Source organism: Neomonachus schauinslandi, chromosome 4 (genome assembly GCF_002201575.2).
Source record: "Neomonachus schauinslandi chromosome 4, ASM220157v2, whole genome shotgun sequence".
Classification (NCBI taxonomy): Eukaryota; Metazoa; Chordata; class Mammalia; order Carnivora; family Phocidae; genus Neomonachus; species Neomonachus schauinslandi.
Window position 1 is genome coordinate 90,195,268 of NC_058406.1, and position 17,119 is coordinate 90,212,386.

Below are 17,119 nucleotides of genomic sequence, written 5' to 3' on the forward strand. Positions count from 1 at the left end.
AACTGTCAACTTATCTGTCTCTTCTGAGGAAGGCAAGCTGAAGCAATTCTATATAAAAGCTTTGATGACTCCTGCTATTAATATCATTTGAAACTACCCTGCTACCCTGACCACAATGGACTGGACCTGGAACAGGGACCGCTAGACTGGGTGTAGTCAACAGACCTAACTAAATCCTGCCCTTGGGAAGTATGGATGTCAAGTACACACACAAAGGCAAGTCACTTCAGCTCTAGGACCCATAGTGACTATACCAATGAAGAGATTATGCCTCTCCCTACACAAACTTTTATGTATTCATGCAATAAATACATCCTCATGGGGGAATAAGGGGAAAACCTGATAGGTCATACCATGTCTGTCTTACATAATTGAATTAAATTCTTTTATTATTCATTTGAATTTATTTGATTAGAAATGCTACATTTTCCATTAACCTGCACACAAGAAATGTGACTGCCAAATGAACAGCAATGGTAGATAAGAGAAAAAGAGAGGGAAATGACTAACTGATTAAATGGCCTATAGCACACTAATGATAATTACCAAGGGTTGCTTTAAAACAGATGTGGCAGAGCTACCAATTAACTTTATTTGCTCTTCTTTAGTGTGTTTAAATATTTTAAGAAACTTGTTCTATTTTTAAAATAGATTTCACATAAAAATCTACATTCCTATAATTTCCTGAAAACCAAAAGAACTGGAAATACTAGATAAGCATATTTCTTTGTGCAAGGGACAAATATTCTCATGTGCTTATCACGTAAGTCAATTTTATTCATTTATGTTACCTGTTTGGCCCCATAAACATCTGAAATAATGGTTTTGTTTATGAGGTTAAAATTTGAGCTAAAGAAAATAAGATAGAATGAAGCTATATAGTAGTTTAGGGAAGGATGTCTGGTTCCAAAGCAAAAACAGCTGCATTGAAGAGAAGCCCAAAAGAAATACCAATAATATCTGAACAAATTAACCATAGGGACCAGAGAGTAGTGCACAGCCCCAACTTATGAGCCAAGATTGCTCCTGGGCCATTAAAATGAATACTTTCAAATATTTTCTGAGGCAACTTAACCAGTGAAAGCTCAACTACCTCGAGACAAATAACATCATCAACAGTAACGATTATTTCTAAAAATGGTTCTATGAATTGAGAATTTCTTAGCAATATCTCCAGGTATATATAAAAAGAATAATGAAAATTTCTTCCCCAAAGTATTACCTCTTCCCCTCTTGACCTTGATAGATTCCCTGAAGAATCTCCAAGAGGTGGATTAATGACTGAATGTTCTGATGAGCTGTATGAATAGAAATTCAAATAAAGTTTACTCTGAATATAAAACAGAAACTAAATTGATCCTTTCAATCTCTAATATTTATTTTTTTGGCAAATGACCCACACTGACCCCAAAGTAACTCTCTGAAGCCATTTATTCAGAGGCTCTGGGACTCAGTGACACCAAGCATAGTTGAAAGGAGGGAGTGAGAAAGTGGAAAGGAGATTAAAAATTTTATAGTGAGATGTCAAGTAGCTTTCCCCTGCTGAGTTCTAGAATCCTGGATGCTATGCTTAAATGCTAACCCAGGCAGGACTTGGATTGCTCTTTAGGAAAATTATCTGACCCAAGAGAAAAGACTAACAGAAACTGACAGTTAAGAGTCTTCAATAAAAGGGCGCCTGGGTGGCTCAGTTGGTTAAGCGACTGCCTTCAGCTCAGGTCATGATCCTGGAGTCCCGGGATCGAGTCCCACATCGGGCTCCCTGCTCAGCAGGGGGTCTGCTTCTCCCTCTGCCCTCTTCCCTCTCGTGCTGTCTCTCATTCTCTCTCTCAAATAAATAAATAAAATCTTTAAAAAAAAAAAAAAAGAGTCTTCAATAAAACAATGTTTCCCCTTAATCACTTTTTGTCATGGAGACAGATCCATCATATACATAGCCTTCCTCCCAGTCAGCTTTTTTTTTTTCTTTATGCCTCACTCTTTACAGATAGTCAAAGATTTCCAGATACTTGAAGAAAGCCTCCTAGATAAAAGCCAGAGACTAAAACAAACAGAAAAAGTGGGGTGCCTGGGTGGCTCAGTTGGTAAAGTGTCTGACTTCGGATCAGGTCATGATCTCAAGGTCCTGGGATCAAGCCTCAAGTCAGGCTCTGCACTCAGTGGGGAGTCTGCTTCTTCCTCTGTCCCTCCCCCTGCTTGTGCACGAGCTCTCTCTCTCTAATAAATTAAATCTTAAAAAGAAAACAAAACAACAGAAAAAGGAATTTGGTTTGTATCTCCCTGATAAGTGATATTGAGTATTTCTTCATGTGTCTGTTGGCCATCTGTATGTCTTTGGAAATATATGTATGTATGTCTTCTGCTCATTTTTTAATTGAATTGTTTTTGGGGTGTTGAATTTTGTAAGTGCTTTATATATTTTGGATACTAACCCTTTATCAGATATGTTATTTGCAAATATCTTCTTCAATTCCAAAGGTTACTTTTTAGTTTTGCTGATTGTTTCCTTCACTGTACAGAAGCTTTTCATTTTGATGAAGTCCCAATGGTTTATTTTTGCTTTCAACATGTTTCCCTTGCCTCAGGAGACATATCTAGTAAGAAGTTGCTACAGCAAATATCCAAAGAGTTTGCTGCCTGTGTTCTCCTCTAGGATTTTAATGGTTTCTTATCTCACATTTAGGTCTTTAATCCATTTTGAATTTATTTTTGTGTATGGTACAAGAAACTGGTCCAGTTTCATTCTTTTGCATGTTGTTGTCCAATTTTCCCAACACCATTTGTTAAAGAGACTATCTTTTTCCCATTGGTTATTCTTTCCTGCTTTGTCAGAGATTAATTGACTATATAGTTGTGGGTTCATTTCTGGGTTTTCTATTCTGTTCTCTTGATCTATGTGTCTATTTTTATGTCAGTACCATGCTGTTTTGATCACTATAGCTTTGTGATATAACAAATCAAAACTACAATGAGATATCACCTCACATCTGTCAGAATGGCTAAAAGCAACAACACAAGAAACAACAGGTGTTGGCAAGGATGTGGAGAAAGGGGAACCCTCTTGCACTGTTGGTGGGAATGCAAACTGGTGCAGCCACTCTGGAAAACAGTATGAAGATTCCCTCAAGAAGTTAAAGATAGAACTACCCTACAATGCAGCAATTGCACTACTAGATATTTATCCAAAGAATGCAAAACACTAATTCAAAGGGATACATGCATATAAAATGATATGTTTATAGCAGCATTATTTACAATAGCCAAATTATGGAAGCAGCCCAGGTGTCCAGTGCTTGAAGAATGGATAAAGAAAATGTGGTATACACAATGGAATATTATTCAGCCATAAAGAATAAAATCTTGCCATTTGCAATGATGTGGATGGAGCCAGAAAGTATTATGCTAAGTGAAATAAGTCAGAAAAAGACAAATACCATATGATTTCACTCATATGTGGAATTTAAGAAACAAAACAAACAAGTAAAGGGAAAAAAGAGAGAGGTAAACCAAGAAACAAACTCTAACTACAGAGAACAAACTGATGGTTACCAGAGGGGAAGTGGGTAGGGGGAAGAGCTAAATAGGTGATGGGGATTAAGGAGTGCACTTGCTATGATGAGCCCTGGGTGTTGCATGTAAGTGTTGAATCACTAAACTGTACAACTGAAACTAATATTATACTGTATGTTAACTAACTGGAATTTAAATAAAAACTTAAAAAAAAACAGAAAAAGGAATTTGGAAGGAGGGAGGAAACAAAACCTACAAAAACATAATTTAAATTCTTAGAGATGTAAGAGGAAATAATAAATCCAGGAAACAAGAATGAGACCTAAAAATTTTTTTAAGGAAAATTAGAGAATAAGAGCTTAGAAAATAACAATATGGGCGCCTGGGTGGCTCAGATGGTTGAGCGTCTGCCTTCGGCTCAGGTCATGATCCCGGGGTCCTGGGATCGAGTCCCACATCGGGCTCCCTGCTCCTTGGGAGCTTGCTTCTCCCTCTACCTCTCTCTCTCTCTCTGTCTCTCATGAATAAATAAATAAAATCTTTAAAAAAAAAAAAAAAGAACAATATGGTAGAAAACAACCAACAGAAAATGGAGGTGAGGAAATTGCTAAATAAAAAAAATTTTTGCAATTTCCCAGAACTTAAGTTTCTAGCCTAAAAGGACCCACTAGTACCCAGAAGAATGGAAGGAAAATAGACTTATTCTGATATATATCATCATGAAATTTTTAGAACATCAGGGAAGAGAAAGTCCTAAAAAATGCCAGATGGAAAAAGCAACAGTCTTCATACAAAGGATCAGGTCACAACAGCGTCAGACTTCTTAACAAGAACACTGAAACATGTAGCAATACCTTTGAAACCCCAAGGAATGATTTTCATCCTAGACCTCCATACTCAGCTATACTAACAAATAAAATGGGAAATATTTAGATATGCAAGGTCTCAGAAACTTTACCTCTAATGTGCCCATTTCTAGGAAACTACATGAGATCCTGAAAACATGTAATCCAAATACAGAGAAGAGGCAAAGGAAATTCCCAGGAAGAGGGTGAAGGGAAGTCTCAGGACTCTCAGGCCTGAATAAGATGGCCCAGAGGTAATGAATATAAAGTGAAGCAAGAGTGATCCTGGAGGATGTCTCCCAGGGGGGATAAATGGAAAAGAGACAACTACCTGATACTTTGTACTACAATGAGAGAAGTTTTAGGATTTTACAGTTTTGTCAAGCGATCAACAGAGAGTTTAGTGAGAGGTACTAAGAAAATTAAGTACGTGCACACATACAAAGACACAAAAAATGAGGCAATTAATGTCTCCATGAAAAATAAAAGTTGTATGAAAAGGAAACATAATCATATTATATTACATGACTCAGATGTAAATAACATTTACATGGCCATGGTAATGTTAACACTGATTACTGATTTATTTTATTTTTAAAGATTTTATTTATTTATTTGGCAGAGAGAGACACAGCGAGAGAGGGAACACAAGGAGGAGGAGTGGGAGAGGGAGAAGCAGGCTTCCCGTGGAGCAGGGAGCCTGATGTGGGGCTCAATCCCAGGACCCTGAGATCATGACCTCAGCCGAAGGCAGATGCTTAATGACTGAGCCACCCAATTGATATACTGGAAAGAAAGAGTAGACAAAGTGAATGTATTGTGGGTGAGGAGTATGGTAGCTAAATCTAACTGGCAGGGAAGCAACAGATAATAAAAATAGTAACAGAAGCACGTTATTCAGAAATGTGGAGATATGTAGCACAAGAAACAGCTAGCTGGGTTGAAAATGGCAGCCTACCAGAAATAGAAATCATAGACAAAGATGGATAAGATAGCCTCAAAGTGTTGTCTTTTTAAAACATGTATGTATGTTACTTTAATTTAAAAAAAAAAAATCAGGGGCGCCTGTGTGGCTCAGTCGGTTAAGCGGCTGCCTTCAGCTCGGGTCATGATCCCAGGGTCCTGAGATCGAGCCCCACATCGGGGGCCTTGCTCAGCGGGGAGCCTGCTTCTCCCCTGCCTGCCGTTCCCCCTACTTGTGCTTGCTCTGTCTCTCTCTCTCGTTGTCAAATAAATAAAATCTTTAAAAAATAAATGAAAATTTAAAAAAAATCAATTTTAAAATGAGTTCTAGTTTGCGGAGTGCAAAAATACAGTTACAGAAACTGTAATAAGGAAGTAAATATTAGATAAACTTGTTCTTAAATATAAAACCAGAATTTTTGATACAAAATTTATAAGGCCAATCTAATTTCTGTAAGCATCCGAAGGCCAAATTATACACTCTCAAAGGTGTTTGATGTTAAGAAGAGATGAAGAAGGGACACCTCGGTGGCTTAGTCGGTTTAGCGTCTGCCTTCGGCTCAGGTCATGGTCCCAGGGTCCTGGGATCGAGCCCCGCATTGGGCTCCCTGCTCAGCGGGAAGCCTGCTTCTCCCTCTGCCTGCTGCTTCCCTGCTTGTGCTCTGATAAATGAATAAATCTTAAAAAAAAAAAAAAAAAAAGAAGAGATGAAGAAACTCATATGTGGAATTTAAGAAACAAAACAAATGAGCAAAGGGGAAAAAAGAGACAAACCAAGAAACAGACTCTTACCTATAGGGAACTAATGGTTACCAGAGAGGAGGTGGGTAGCAAGGGAAAGGGTGAAACATGTGATGGGGATTAAAGAGTGCACTTGTGAGGATGAGCACTGGGTGATTAAAAACTGAAAAAAAAAAAAGAATAGATGAAGAACATACTCCTTAACTATTCCTACTGCATAAATTAACACTTGTTTACTAAGGATAGCAAGATAAAAAATCTTCCCTGATTAGTGAAAACATAAATATGCAAGATGTCTTTAATTGCGGTAACTGCCAGAGCTGCCAAGATGGTTTTGCTGCAACCATCCCAACATGTTATAAAACATCTTCTGCCCTCGAAGTCTGTGAATTAAAATATTATTGGTTGAAAGGTATCAATGGCAAGAAGAAAGAAAATCAGGGAGAAGATAAAACTGTAAGATCTCTGAGTAAAATGACTTATAAAAAAATAGAATTGTCTTAGTGAGAAAGCAAAAATAAAAATAGGAGAACAAAGACTCCTAAGAAATTTAGAAGTTAGTAGAAGAGAATACGGATAAAGACAGATTAGAAAAAGATTTGATGTGTAATGAGCTCCAAAAACTTTTATTTGTAAGGCTCCAAAGAGAAGTTCAACTTTCCAGGTTTCCAATCATTAATAGGACGTTATTATTTCCAGGTTTTACAAATTAAAGTACTTACATTTGGTTTCCACAAGAAGGTGATTCCTCAAGAAAAGGTATGTGATTTGTTGATCCAGGATTACGCGGGGTGCTTGTGTGAATATTTGAAGCATCAGGTGTTAATCTCTGACTAGAGTCTTGGGGTGGTGTAGCAAAACTAGTTAGAGAAGAATTATTAGATCCATTGCTTTTGCTCCCGTTACATTGCTGATTGAGCGCTGACACCTCATTACCAAGGCTATCCATTCCAATATTTAATTCACCAAGCTTTTGAATGGACCTATAAAATAAAACAATGCAATTACATTAAAATGAAAACTTAATCACATTCTTAATATATAGAAGAAGGAGCACCTGAGTGGCACAGTCAGTTAAGCGTCTGCCTTCGGCTCAGGTCATGATCCCAGGGTCCTGGGATCGAGTCCCACATCGGGCTCCCTGCTCGGCGGGAAGCCTGCTTCTCCCTCTCCCACTCCCCCTGCTGTGTTCCCTCTCTCGCTGTGTCTCTGTCAAGTAAATAATAAAAATCTTAAAAAAAAAAAAATAGTCTTGGTACTGGCTCAGATATATAAAACTAAGGGCCTAGGAAAAAAGGGCTGAATAAAAGTATTATATTAAAGGGTTAGAAAAAAACAGATAAGAGACAAGAACAACAGAGAATTTATATGAAATTTACAAAAGCTAAATAACAAGAAATAATTTGAATTTTATTTATAATTGTCTTTAAAGGAAGGACAAACCATCTTGAACAGTTTAACTTTTTTTTCTGAGGAAGTACATCCCTTACCACTATTAGGATCACAGAACCTTGCCACTTTATCTTCTGATTTAATGCTAATCTGCTTGCACTGAAAAATAAATGGTGAGGAAATCCAACTGCAACCATGGCCTTTATGGATATGAAGAAGACATCTAAGAACCAGAAATGGCAGTTCATCAAAATAGGATAATTCTGATAAGCCATTGACTTATCAGAGGTGGTAAGAAAATGATCCTCAAATGCAATGTTCAGAAACGTATTTAGACTCTTTAGATTACCACTATAACCATTCCTTGTGTGAAAGTTTGAAGACAGAATCAATTTCAGGCTGGCTTGCACAACCCTCGGAGTATCAAGCAGATTACTTCCAGTATTACTGAATCAAGTAAAGAACTGACAGTCACTACTACATTGCCTAATCATAATTACAATAATAACCTACATTTATGGTACATTTCCTGTATGCCAGGAATTATTCTAAGTAATTTTTTACATATTAACTCATTTAATCTTCATGGATATTCTGTGAAGTAGATGAAGAAACAAGCAAAAATAAGCTAAGTAACTAGGACCCCTAGGATCTCAGCAACCCTGGGATAGCTGGATCCACCTGGCTATCTGCTTCCAGCTGTGAGCTGAACCACCACACTTCTGCTCTCATTGCTTAGAAGTGAAAAAAGGTTTAAAGGGAAGAAGAACAAAATTAGATGAACACTCAGAATGCTGTGGAAGGAAGATATTCCGTAACTCCCCATTACTTGAAACACGTAAAACGCTCTAAAATTTCAAACTATATATGGAAAGTAGCAGTCACTGCATGCTTTCAATAGCTTTGAAATAATTTTTTTTATTATGTTATGTTAGTCACCATACATTACATCATTAGTTTTTGATGTAGTGTTCCCGATTCATTGTTTGCGTATAACACCCAGTGCTCCATGCAATACATGCCCTCCTTAATACTTTATATTTTAAAAAGTGACTGAAAGACATACCTATTAAGGAATTGTTCGGTAAGATTTTGCTGCTGATCAGGACCATCTTCCTGATTCACACCTCCCTCAAGCAGCATTTGTTGGTATATCTGTCGTTGTTGCTCCTTCTGTTCTAAATGCTGTTGATAGCGTAATCTTTGCCTATAATATTCTTGAAATTGTTCTGTTGAATCTCGAAGCTTAAAAATATTAGAGAAAGTAATATATTTGAGCAGACTATGATTAAATATATGTCCCTACCCAACAGTAACTTCTATAAACACTGGATGAAATATACAAGCAGCTATATTTAACAATTAGAAAACACTTAATACATTGCTCTTTGAAAAATAATATAGTATCCATGAGTTTTTATAGTCAAGTAGATGAGTTAATTTGCTTTATTCTAAACAAGAGACTGACCAAAATGAATGGTCATCCTGGATCTTTGACAAACCCAAAATAAAAATACAAATTAAAGCAGTCACAAGGGGTCATGGAATTAGATCTGTACTGCTTGAAAAAAATACTGAAAGACTACATTAGTATTTAATAAACACAATACTTTGTCCAACACTTAATTTGAGCATGTAAATGGTTTAATAGGTTACTCTAGAGAGAAACTTTAAAAATTTCCCTCAAAAACAATACTTTAATTCAGGTTTTCAAATGGCCTTTCACAAGAAAGTGGAATAAAATGGATAGTAAACTTAATCTCAACATTTCTACTTTGTTCTTCTAAAAGAACTATATAGCACCCAAACTTACAGGACTTAGGTATTTAGTAAATTCCAATATTGGCAAAGAAAGATTCCCCTGCCAACCTGGAGTCCGGTCATATTACATGGATCATGTGAACTGGGGTTACCCTGGAACAAGTCAATCATCTCTAAAATTGGCCCACACTGATAATAAGCTTAATGAAGAGTCTTATACAGCTAACTAAAGCTAAAACTGTCTCCCCTTTTCCAGGAAGTAGTAACAATCCTCCTCTACTTCATAACTTACAGCAATAACTCTGAGACAAAATTATCTATATATCCTTTTAAATTTTTTATTGTTGGTAAAATAGAAAATTCATCATTTTAACCATTTTTATGTGTACAATTCAGTGGCATTAATTATACTCACAACATTGTGCAATAATCACCACTATCTATTTCCAAAATTCATCAACCTACAGAGAAACTCTGTAACCATTAAGCAATAATTTCCCATTTCTTCCTCCACCAAGTTCCTGGTAACCTCTATTCTACTTTATGATTTTGCCAATTTCAGATATTTGATATAAGTGGAATTATATAGTATTTGTCCTTTTCTGTCTGGCTTATTTCACTTAGCATGATGTCTTCAAAGTTCATCCATGTTGTAGCATATGTCAGCATTTCATTCCTTTTTGTGGTTGAATAATATTCCATTGAATGGATATGTCACTTTGGTTTATCCATTAATCTGTGGATGGACACTTGGGTTATATCTACATTTTGACTACCATGAATAACGCTGCTATGAACATGGATGTAAAGATATCTGTTTGAGTCCTGCTTTCAATGCTTTAGAGTGGATTAGAGTGGAATTGCTGGGGTATATGGTAATTCAATATTCAGCTATATTTAAGCTATGTTTTAGCTATATTTAATTCTATATTTAAGGTACCACCAATCCAAAGGGCACCATTTTACATTCAAATCAACAACGTATGAGGGTTCAAATTCTCCACCAACACATTATTTTCCACTTTTTTTTTTTTAAGATTTTATTTATTTATTTGACAGAGAGAGACACAGCGAGAGAGGGAACACAAGCAGGGAGAATGGGAGAGGGAGAGGGAGAAGCAGGCTTCCCGCTGAGCAGGGAGCCCAATGCGGGGCTCAATCCCAGGACCCTGGGATCATGATCTGAGCCGAAGGCAGGCGCTTAACGACTGAGCTACCCAGGCGCCCCAAATGGAATTGTTTTCTTAATTTCCTTTTCAGATTGTTCAATGCTGGTAGTGTAGAAGCCCACAACTGACTTTTTTTTTTTTTTTTTTAAGATTTTATTTATTTATTTGAGACAGAGAATGAGAGAGAGAGAGCACATGAGAGGGGGGAGGGTCAGAGGGAGAAGCAGGCTCCCTGCCGAGCAGGGAGCCCGATGCGGGACCCGATCCAGGGACTCCAGGATCATGACCTGAGCCGAAAGCAGTCGCTTAACCAACTGAGCCACCCAGGCGCCCGCCCACAACTGCCTTTATGTGTTGTTCTTGTACCCTGCAACTTTGCTGAACTTGTTTGTAAACTCTAGTAGCTTTCTTTGAATTCCTTGGGATTTTCTATAAATAGAACTATGTCATCTATAAATAAAGATTAGCTTTATTTCCTTTCCAATCTGGATGGCTTTTATTTCTTTTTTCTGTCTAATCACCCTAGCTAGAACTTCCAGTAAATGTTGAAGAGCAGCGGTAAAAACAGGCATCCTTGTCTTTGTTCCTGATTTTAGGGGGAAAGCTTTTAGTTTTTCACCACTGAGTATGACATTAGCTTGGGGTTTTCATAAATGAACTTTACTGTGCTGAGGAAATTCCATTTTCTTAGTTTTCTGAGAGGTTTTATCATGAAAGAGTGTTTGATTTTGTCAAATGCCTTTTCTGCATCAACTGAGATGGCCAGATGTTTTTCTGTTCTTCATTCTATTAATGTGATAATATTACACTGATTTTTTTTTTAATGTTGGACCAACCTTGCATTCTGGGATAAATCCACTTGGTCAGGGTATATAATCCTTTTAATACGCTGATGAATTTGGTTTGCTAGTATTTTGTTAAAGGATTTTTGCTTCTATTTATGAAAAATGTTGGTCTGTAGATTTTAAGATTTTATTTTGAGAAAGAGAGAGAGAGAGCATGCACATGGGGGGAGGAGCAGAAGGAGAAAGAGAATCTCAAGCAGCCTCCATGCAGAGTGCACAGCCTAACATGGGGCTTGATCCTACAACCCTAAGATCATGACCTGAGCTGAAATCAAGAGTTGGATGCTCAACTGATTGAGCCACCCAGGTGCCCTGGTCTGTAGTTTTCTTTTCATGTAATGTCTACATCTAGACTTGATATTAGGGTAATGCTGGCCTCAGAATGAGTTAGGAAGTATTCCTTCCTCTTACACACTTTTGGAAGATTTTGAGAAGGACTGATGTTAACCCTTCCTCAATGTTTGGTAGAACTCACCCATAAAGCTATCTGATCCTAGATTTTTCTTTGCTGGAAGCTTTTTGATTACTGATTCAGTATAGGTCTGTTGAAATTTTCTATTTCTTTTTGAGTCTTTTTTTTTTTTTTTATTTCTTCATTTGAGACAGAGAGAGCGCATGAGCAGGGGGAGGTGCAGAGGGAGAGGGAGAAGCAGACTCTCCACTGAGCAGGGAGCCTGATGTGCGACTCGATTCCAGGACCCTGGGATCATGATCTGAGCTGAAGGCAGAGGCTTAACCACCTCAGCCACCCAGGCACCCTTCTTGAGTCATTTAGGTAATTTGTGATTTCTAGGAATTTGTCCATTTCAACATGGCTATCTAATTTGTTGGCTTACAATTGGTCATAGTATTCTCTTATAATCCATTTTATTATTGTAAATAATATGTATTACAATACATAATACAAAAAAATGTATTATCCATTTCTGATTTTACTTATTTGTGTGTGCCTCTCTTTTCTTGGTCTAACTAAGCACTTGTCAATTTTGCTGATCTTTTCAAAGAACCAACTCTTGGTTTTACTGATTTTCTCTGTTTTCCTCTTCTCTATTTTATTTTTCTCCCCTCTAATCTTTTTTTTTTTTTTTAAAGATTTTATTTATTTATTTGAGACAGAGAGAATGAGAGAGACAGAGAGCACATGAGAGGGGGGAGGGTCAGAGGGAGAAGCAGGCTCCCTGCCGAGCAGGGAGCCCGATGCGGGACTCGATCCCAGGACTCCAGGATCATGACCTGGGCCGAAGGCAGTTGCTTAACCAACTGAGCCACCCAGGCGCCCTCTCCCCTCTAATCTTTATTACGTTCTTCCTTCTGATATAATTTGTTCTTCTTGTCCCAGTTCCTCAAGGTATAAAGTTAGGTTATTGATTTGAGATCTTTCTTCTTTTTTATTTTTTTTAAGATTTATTTGCGAGAGAGAGAATGAGAGACAGAGAGCATGAGAGGGAGGAAGGTCAGAGGGAGAAGCAGACTCCCTGCTGAGCAGGGAGCCCGATGTGGGACTCGATCCCGGGACTCCAGGATCATGACCTGAGCCAAAGGCAGTCGCTTAACCAACTGAGCCACCCAGGCGCCCTCTTTCTTCTTTTTTAATGTAGTCATTTACAGCTATACATTTCCCCTGAGCACTGCTTTTGCTGTATCTCATAAGTTTGGAATGCTGTATGCTTTGGTATGTTGTGTTCATTTTTATTAGTCTCTAGTCTCTAGGTATTTTCTAATTTCCCTTTTGATTTCTTTGACCCATCAGTTAAGAGTGCGTCAATTTTTACAAATTTGTGAATTTTCCAATTTTCCCTGTTATTAATTTCTAGCTTCATTCCATTGTAGTCAGAGAAGATATTTCATATGATTTCAATCTTTTAAAATTTATTATTTGTTTTGGGTCCTAACATACACTCTATCCTGAAGAATGTTACATGTGCACTTGAGAAGAATGTGTATTCTGCTAGTGTTAGACTGTTCTTTTTTTCTTGTATCACTTTATATATTTGCATTCACATATTGTTAGTATTCACATATTCATAAACTTACCAACACTTGGAATACTAACACAGACCTGAGGTGTCTAAGAAAACAACTGCCTGTATAAAGACTGATACAGGCACCTCTGGGTGAAAAAAAGGGGCATCCTCCAAAGCAATAATATTGTTGTTATATAGATGTCTGCTGGGTCTAGTTGGTTTATAGTATTGTTCTAGTATTCTGTATGCTTACTGACCTTCTGTTTAGATGTTCTACCCATTAAGTGGGGTACTGAAGTCTCCAACTATTATATCTCCCTTCAACTCTGCCAATGTTTGCTTCATAGATTTTGGGGTTCTGCTGTTTGGTGCATATTCATATGTATTTTTAATAGTAATTTTTCTACTTCATTCTTAATATTTAGTTGAAGACAAAAAAATTTATTGAACTTATTAAAACTACCTCTTCACCTCTTCTAAGTGGCATACCATATAAGAAAATTTATACTCTCCTTTATAATACAATTTCTTTTCCAAATCACCACAGAAAAATAATTTGGAATTCTAAAAACTTGGATAAAAGTATTTTATATTATAAATGTCATAATTTCCTGTTCATTAAATCTAATTAGTAAGATACGTCTTAAAAATACAAGCTATCCACATTTAATGTGCGTTTAATTACTTGAGTCCTGAAATATGTAAGATTAATGTAAACTGTGGTATTTTAGATTGTTAATAAATTCACCTGTTAAAAATGCTCCAAAATACATGACAACTAAAAATACCATATATCCTTAAGGAAAAAGGGAGAAAATAATAAGAAAGTCTAGATATTCTCTCACCTACTTCCAAATATTGGAAAATTCCTTTTACATTCTATCCAAGCAAATACTTTTATTTCTTCCACAGAGAATAATTCTAAAAGACACTAGGTATATTAAATATTACCTCATTTTTTTCTTGCTTAGCTGGTCCTGGATTCTGTGTTCCATTTGCAGGCTCTTTTTCTGAAACTGAACTCTGGCCCAGGATTTCACTGCTTATAGGCTGCTGTGCCTCAACGGGTGTATCACTTCTTCCAGAAAGGTGCAAAAAACAAACAGGAAGAGGTAGGGGTGAAGGAAAATATATTCTAGTTAGAGAAATTTTAATTAACACAATGAATACTTAATCTAAATGTTTATCAAATGTGCAAAAATAGATTTTTAAATCTTCCTTTCTTCTCTTAAGGGTACTATGTAAGAGATTTTTTTTTTTTTTTTAAATAGAATGTGCTTATAACAGAAGTACACTGGATTATTAAGCAAGGAGGGTAGTGGCTCCAGTCTAAAACAAGGTGTGTGGTCTTGCGAAAATCACTTACATTCTCTGTGGCTCAGCTTCATCTATAAATTGAACTGAATAATAAGCTGGATGACCTAATGCCTGAATTCTCTTCATGTACCTTAATCTGTGACTTTCTTATCTAAACATTAATTTTTCCCCTCCAATGTTTCAACAAAATTTTAAGAACTGTTAAGATTTTATTAAAAGACTGTCTTTGGCTTATTTGCACTTAATAAAAGCTAAATATACATCTTTCCAAAAATTTTTTTTTTAAAGATTTTATTTTTATTTATTTGAGAGAGAGAGAATGAGAGAGAGAGAGAGAGCAGGAGGAGGGGAGGGTCAGAGGGAGAAGCAGACTCCTCACTGAGCAAGGAGCCCGATGCGGGACTCGATCCCGGGACTCCAGGATCATGACCTGAGCCGAAGGCAGTCGCTTAACCAACTGAGCCACCCAGGCGCCCCTTTCCAAAATTTTTAATGTATACTAATTAGTAAGCTTAATATCTTATGTCAGGTTGTTCCTAATATTCTTCTAAACACTAGCAATTTCTACTTTTCATAGTTACTTTGTTCAAAATTTTTAATGACTAACATCATCCAAAGATGATGAATACCACAGACATTTACTTATTGGCATGAGGCACCATGGGAACAGGTACAAAAGTAAAATGATCTTGCCTTGAAGGAATCTGATTATGAGATGGCTTCATAATGGCCTCTCCAGGTAGAAGTATGTAAGACATAACAAATTACAGGTCTAGGGTTCAGGAAGCAGAGCTAGTCATCCTCACAAAGGCACCATTGGTTAGAAGCTTTCTAACCTATAAATATATCAACTTACATAATCACACATGAACCCAGAGGAGGAAGTAGAAAAACTTGGGAAAAGTTTTTGGCTACCAGTCAATGCTGTAACCTGCTAATGACCATAAGAGGTCCCATTTTATGTCCACAAGACAGATTTTCTAAGAGTTATTAACTGTATAGAGAGAGAATAAAATGACCTTTATAATGAATTTTGCAATTTATATAGCATTTCCACATGCATTATCTCACTTAACTTGCACAGTAACTTATGAAATAGATTGTAACTCCCATTTCACAGATGAGGAACAAAGTGATTTTCCTAAAATTACATAGTGGGTAAATAAAACTAGGATTTGAATCCAGATCTTCAGGCTCCAAATCCAATGCTGACCCATTCCTAAGAATTTTTCTATTTCTGCCATTTAATTTTGAGACTGTTACACTGAGTAGCCAAAGCTTATATATTTCAACTAATTTTTCTTCCTTTTTGAGTTTATGTTTGAGTGAAAAGCTGTCTTTACAAAACACTACATACTCTCTTATAAACCTTTCTTTTGTGTTTTATCTTTTTTTTATTTTTTTATAAAGATTTTATTTATTTATTTATTTGAGAGAGAGAGAGAGAGAGAAACAGTATGAGAGGGGATAGGGTCAGAGGGAGAAGCAGGCTCCCCGCTGAGCCGGGAGCCCGATGCGGGACTCCATCCCAGGACTCCGGGATCATGACCTGAGCCCAAGGCAGTCACTTAACCAACTGAGCCACCCAGGCGCCCAATCTTTTGTGTGTTATCTTCTTATTCACCACAGTAACTCAATCACTATACCCAGGATGCAGCATGGTGCTAGCACAGAGTAGACACTCAAATATTTTTAAACAAATATTGACTTCAAACATGAATTACCACAAATAAGAGGTTTCTTCATGTGGCATCTTCAACATAATTGATCTAATTAAGCTTCCCAATATTTTTAAATTACACCTCAAACATTTTTTAAAAACAAAGTTAACTCTTTCCAAAGTAAATTTTTATACTTTATCCACAGCACATTAGCCCTCCCATAGCATGTTATTAGCAGCCCTTTTGACATATTGTCCTTACCAGGAGTATGACACTCAGAAGGGGAGAAATTTATATTTACAAAGCATCATTCACATACTTGCCACTCTGCTAGCTTTATCTCAGTTTGCAAGTCAATACCCTGTTTTATAGAGGAGGTCATTTAGGCTCAGAGAGATTAAGGACGGGTCTCAAGGTCATACAACTACTAAATGGCAAAGCTTTTGTTCAAACCCAAGTCTGACTCCAAAGATCATGTTCTATTCATTATTCCACACTGCTTGACCTCATAAATCTTCCAATTTCACAAGCATGACAGATGTTTTCTGGGTTAGTGCTACTGCTCAGCTAATAACAAATGTATTACTCACTTTCTGATATGTCATTTTTTACCTCTGTTTATTCTGTAATCTAGTAACTTACACTCCACTTCTTTACATCTTTATCCAGTCAGTCCTCAAATTTCTACTACTTTCTTTACATAGGCAAGAGCACATGTAGAGTCAGATCTAGTTGGATTTTTGTGTGTCTCTTTTCCACACAATCCCACTGGTGTACAAGTCCAAACATGTCATTCATTATACTGAGCAAGAAGTTCTGATCATCTTGTGTACTCAGAAGAATATCAGCAGTTCACCCATAACTGAAGTTCAACATTCCAGACAATGAAAATTTTCTTTAAAGAGATTGGAAAGTCCAGGGTAAGTTTAAGATGGTCTCTACCAATGCTCA

At 36.8% G+C, this 17,119-nt stretch overlaps 1 protein-coding gene across 5 annotated transcripts in view; it reads right to left on the reverse strand.

Annotated features, from left to right (window-relative positions):
- Positions 1–17,119, reverse strand: part of WDR47 (WD repeat domain 47) — a 58,549-nt gene that overhangs the window by 13,775 nt on the left and 27,655 nt on the right. For 4 of the 5 annotated variants that reach the window (XM_021689965.1, XM_044914575.1, XM_021689968.2 and 1 more), the window contains 4 exons: positions 14,142–14,268; positions 8,518–8,696; positions 6,782–7,042; positions 1,223–1,298 (listed from right to left, as the gene is read on the reverse strand). In XM_021689965.1, the coding sequence (XP_021545640.1) occupies positions 1,223–1,298; positions 6,782–7,042; positions 8,518–8,696; positions 14,142–14,268 (643 nt within the window). The remainder of the gene's footprint in view (positions 1–1,222; positions 1,299–6,781; positions 7,043–8,517; positions 8,697–14,141; positions 14,269–17,119) is intronic. The other variant, XM_021689967.1, reaches the window with a different exon arrangement.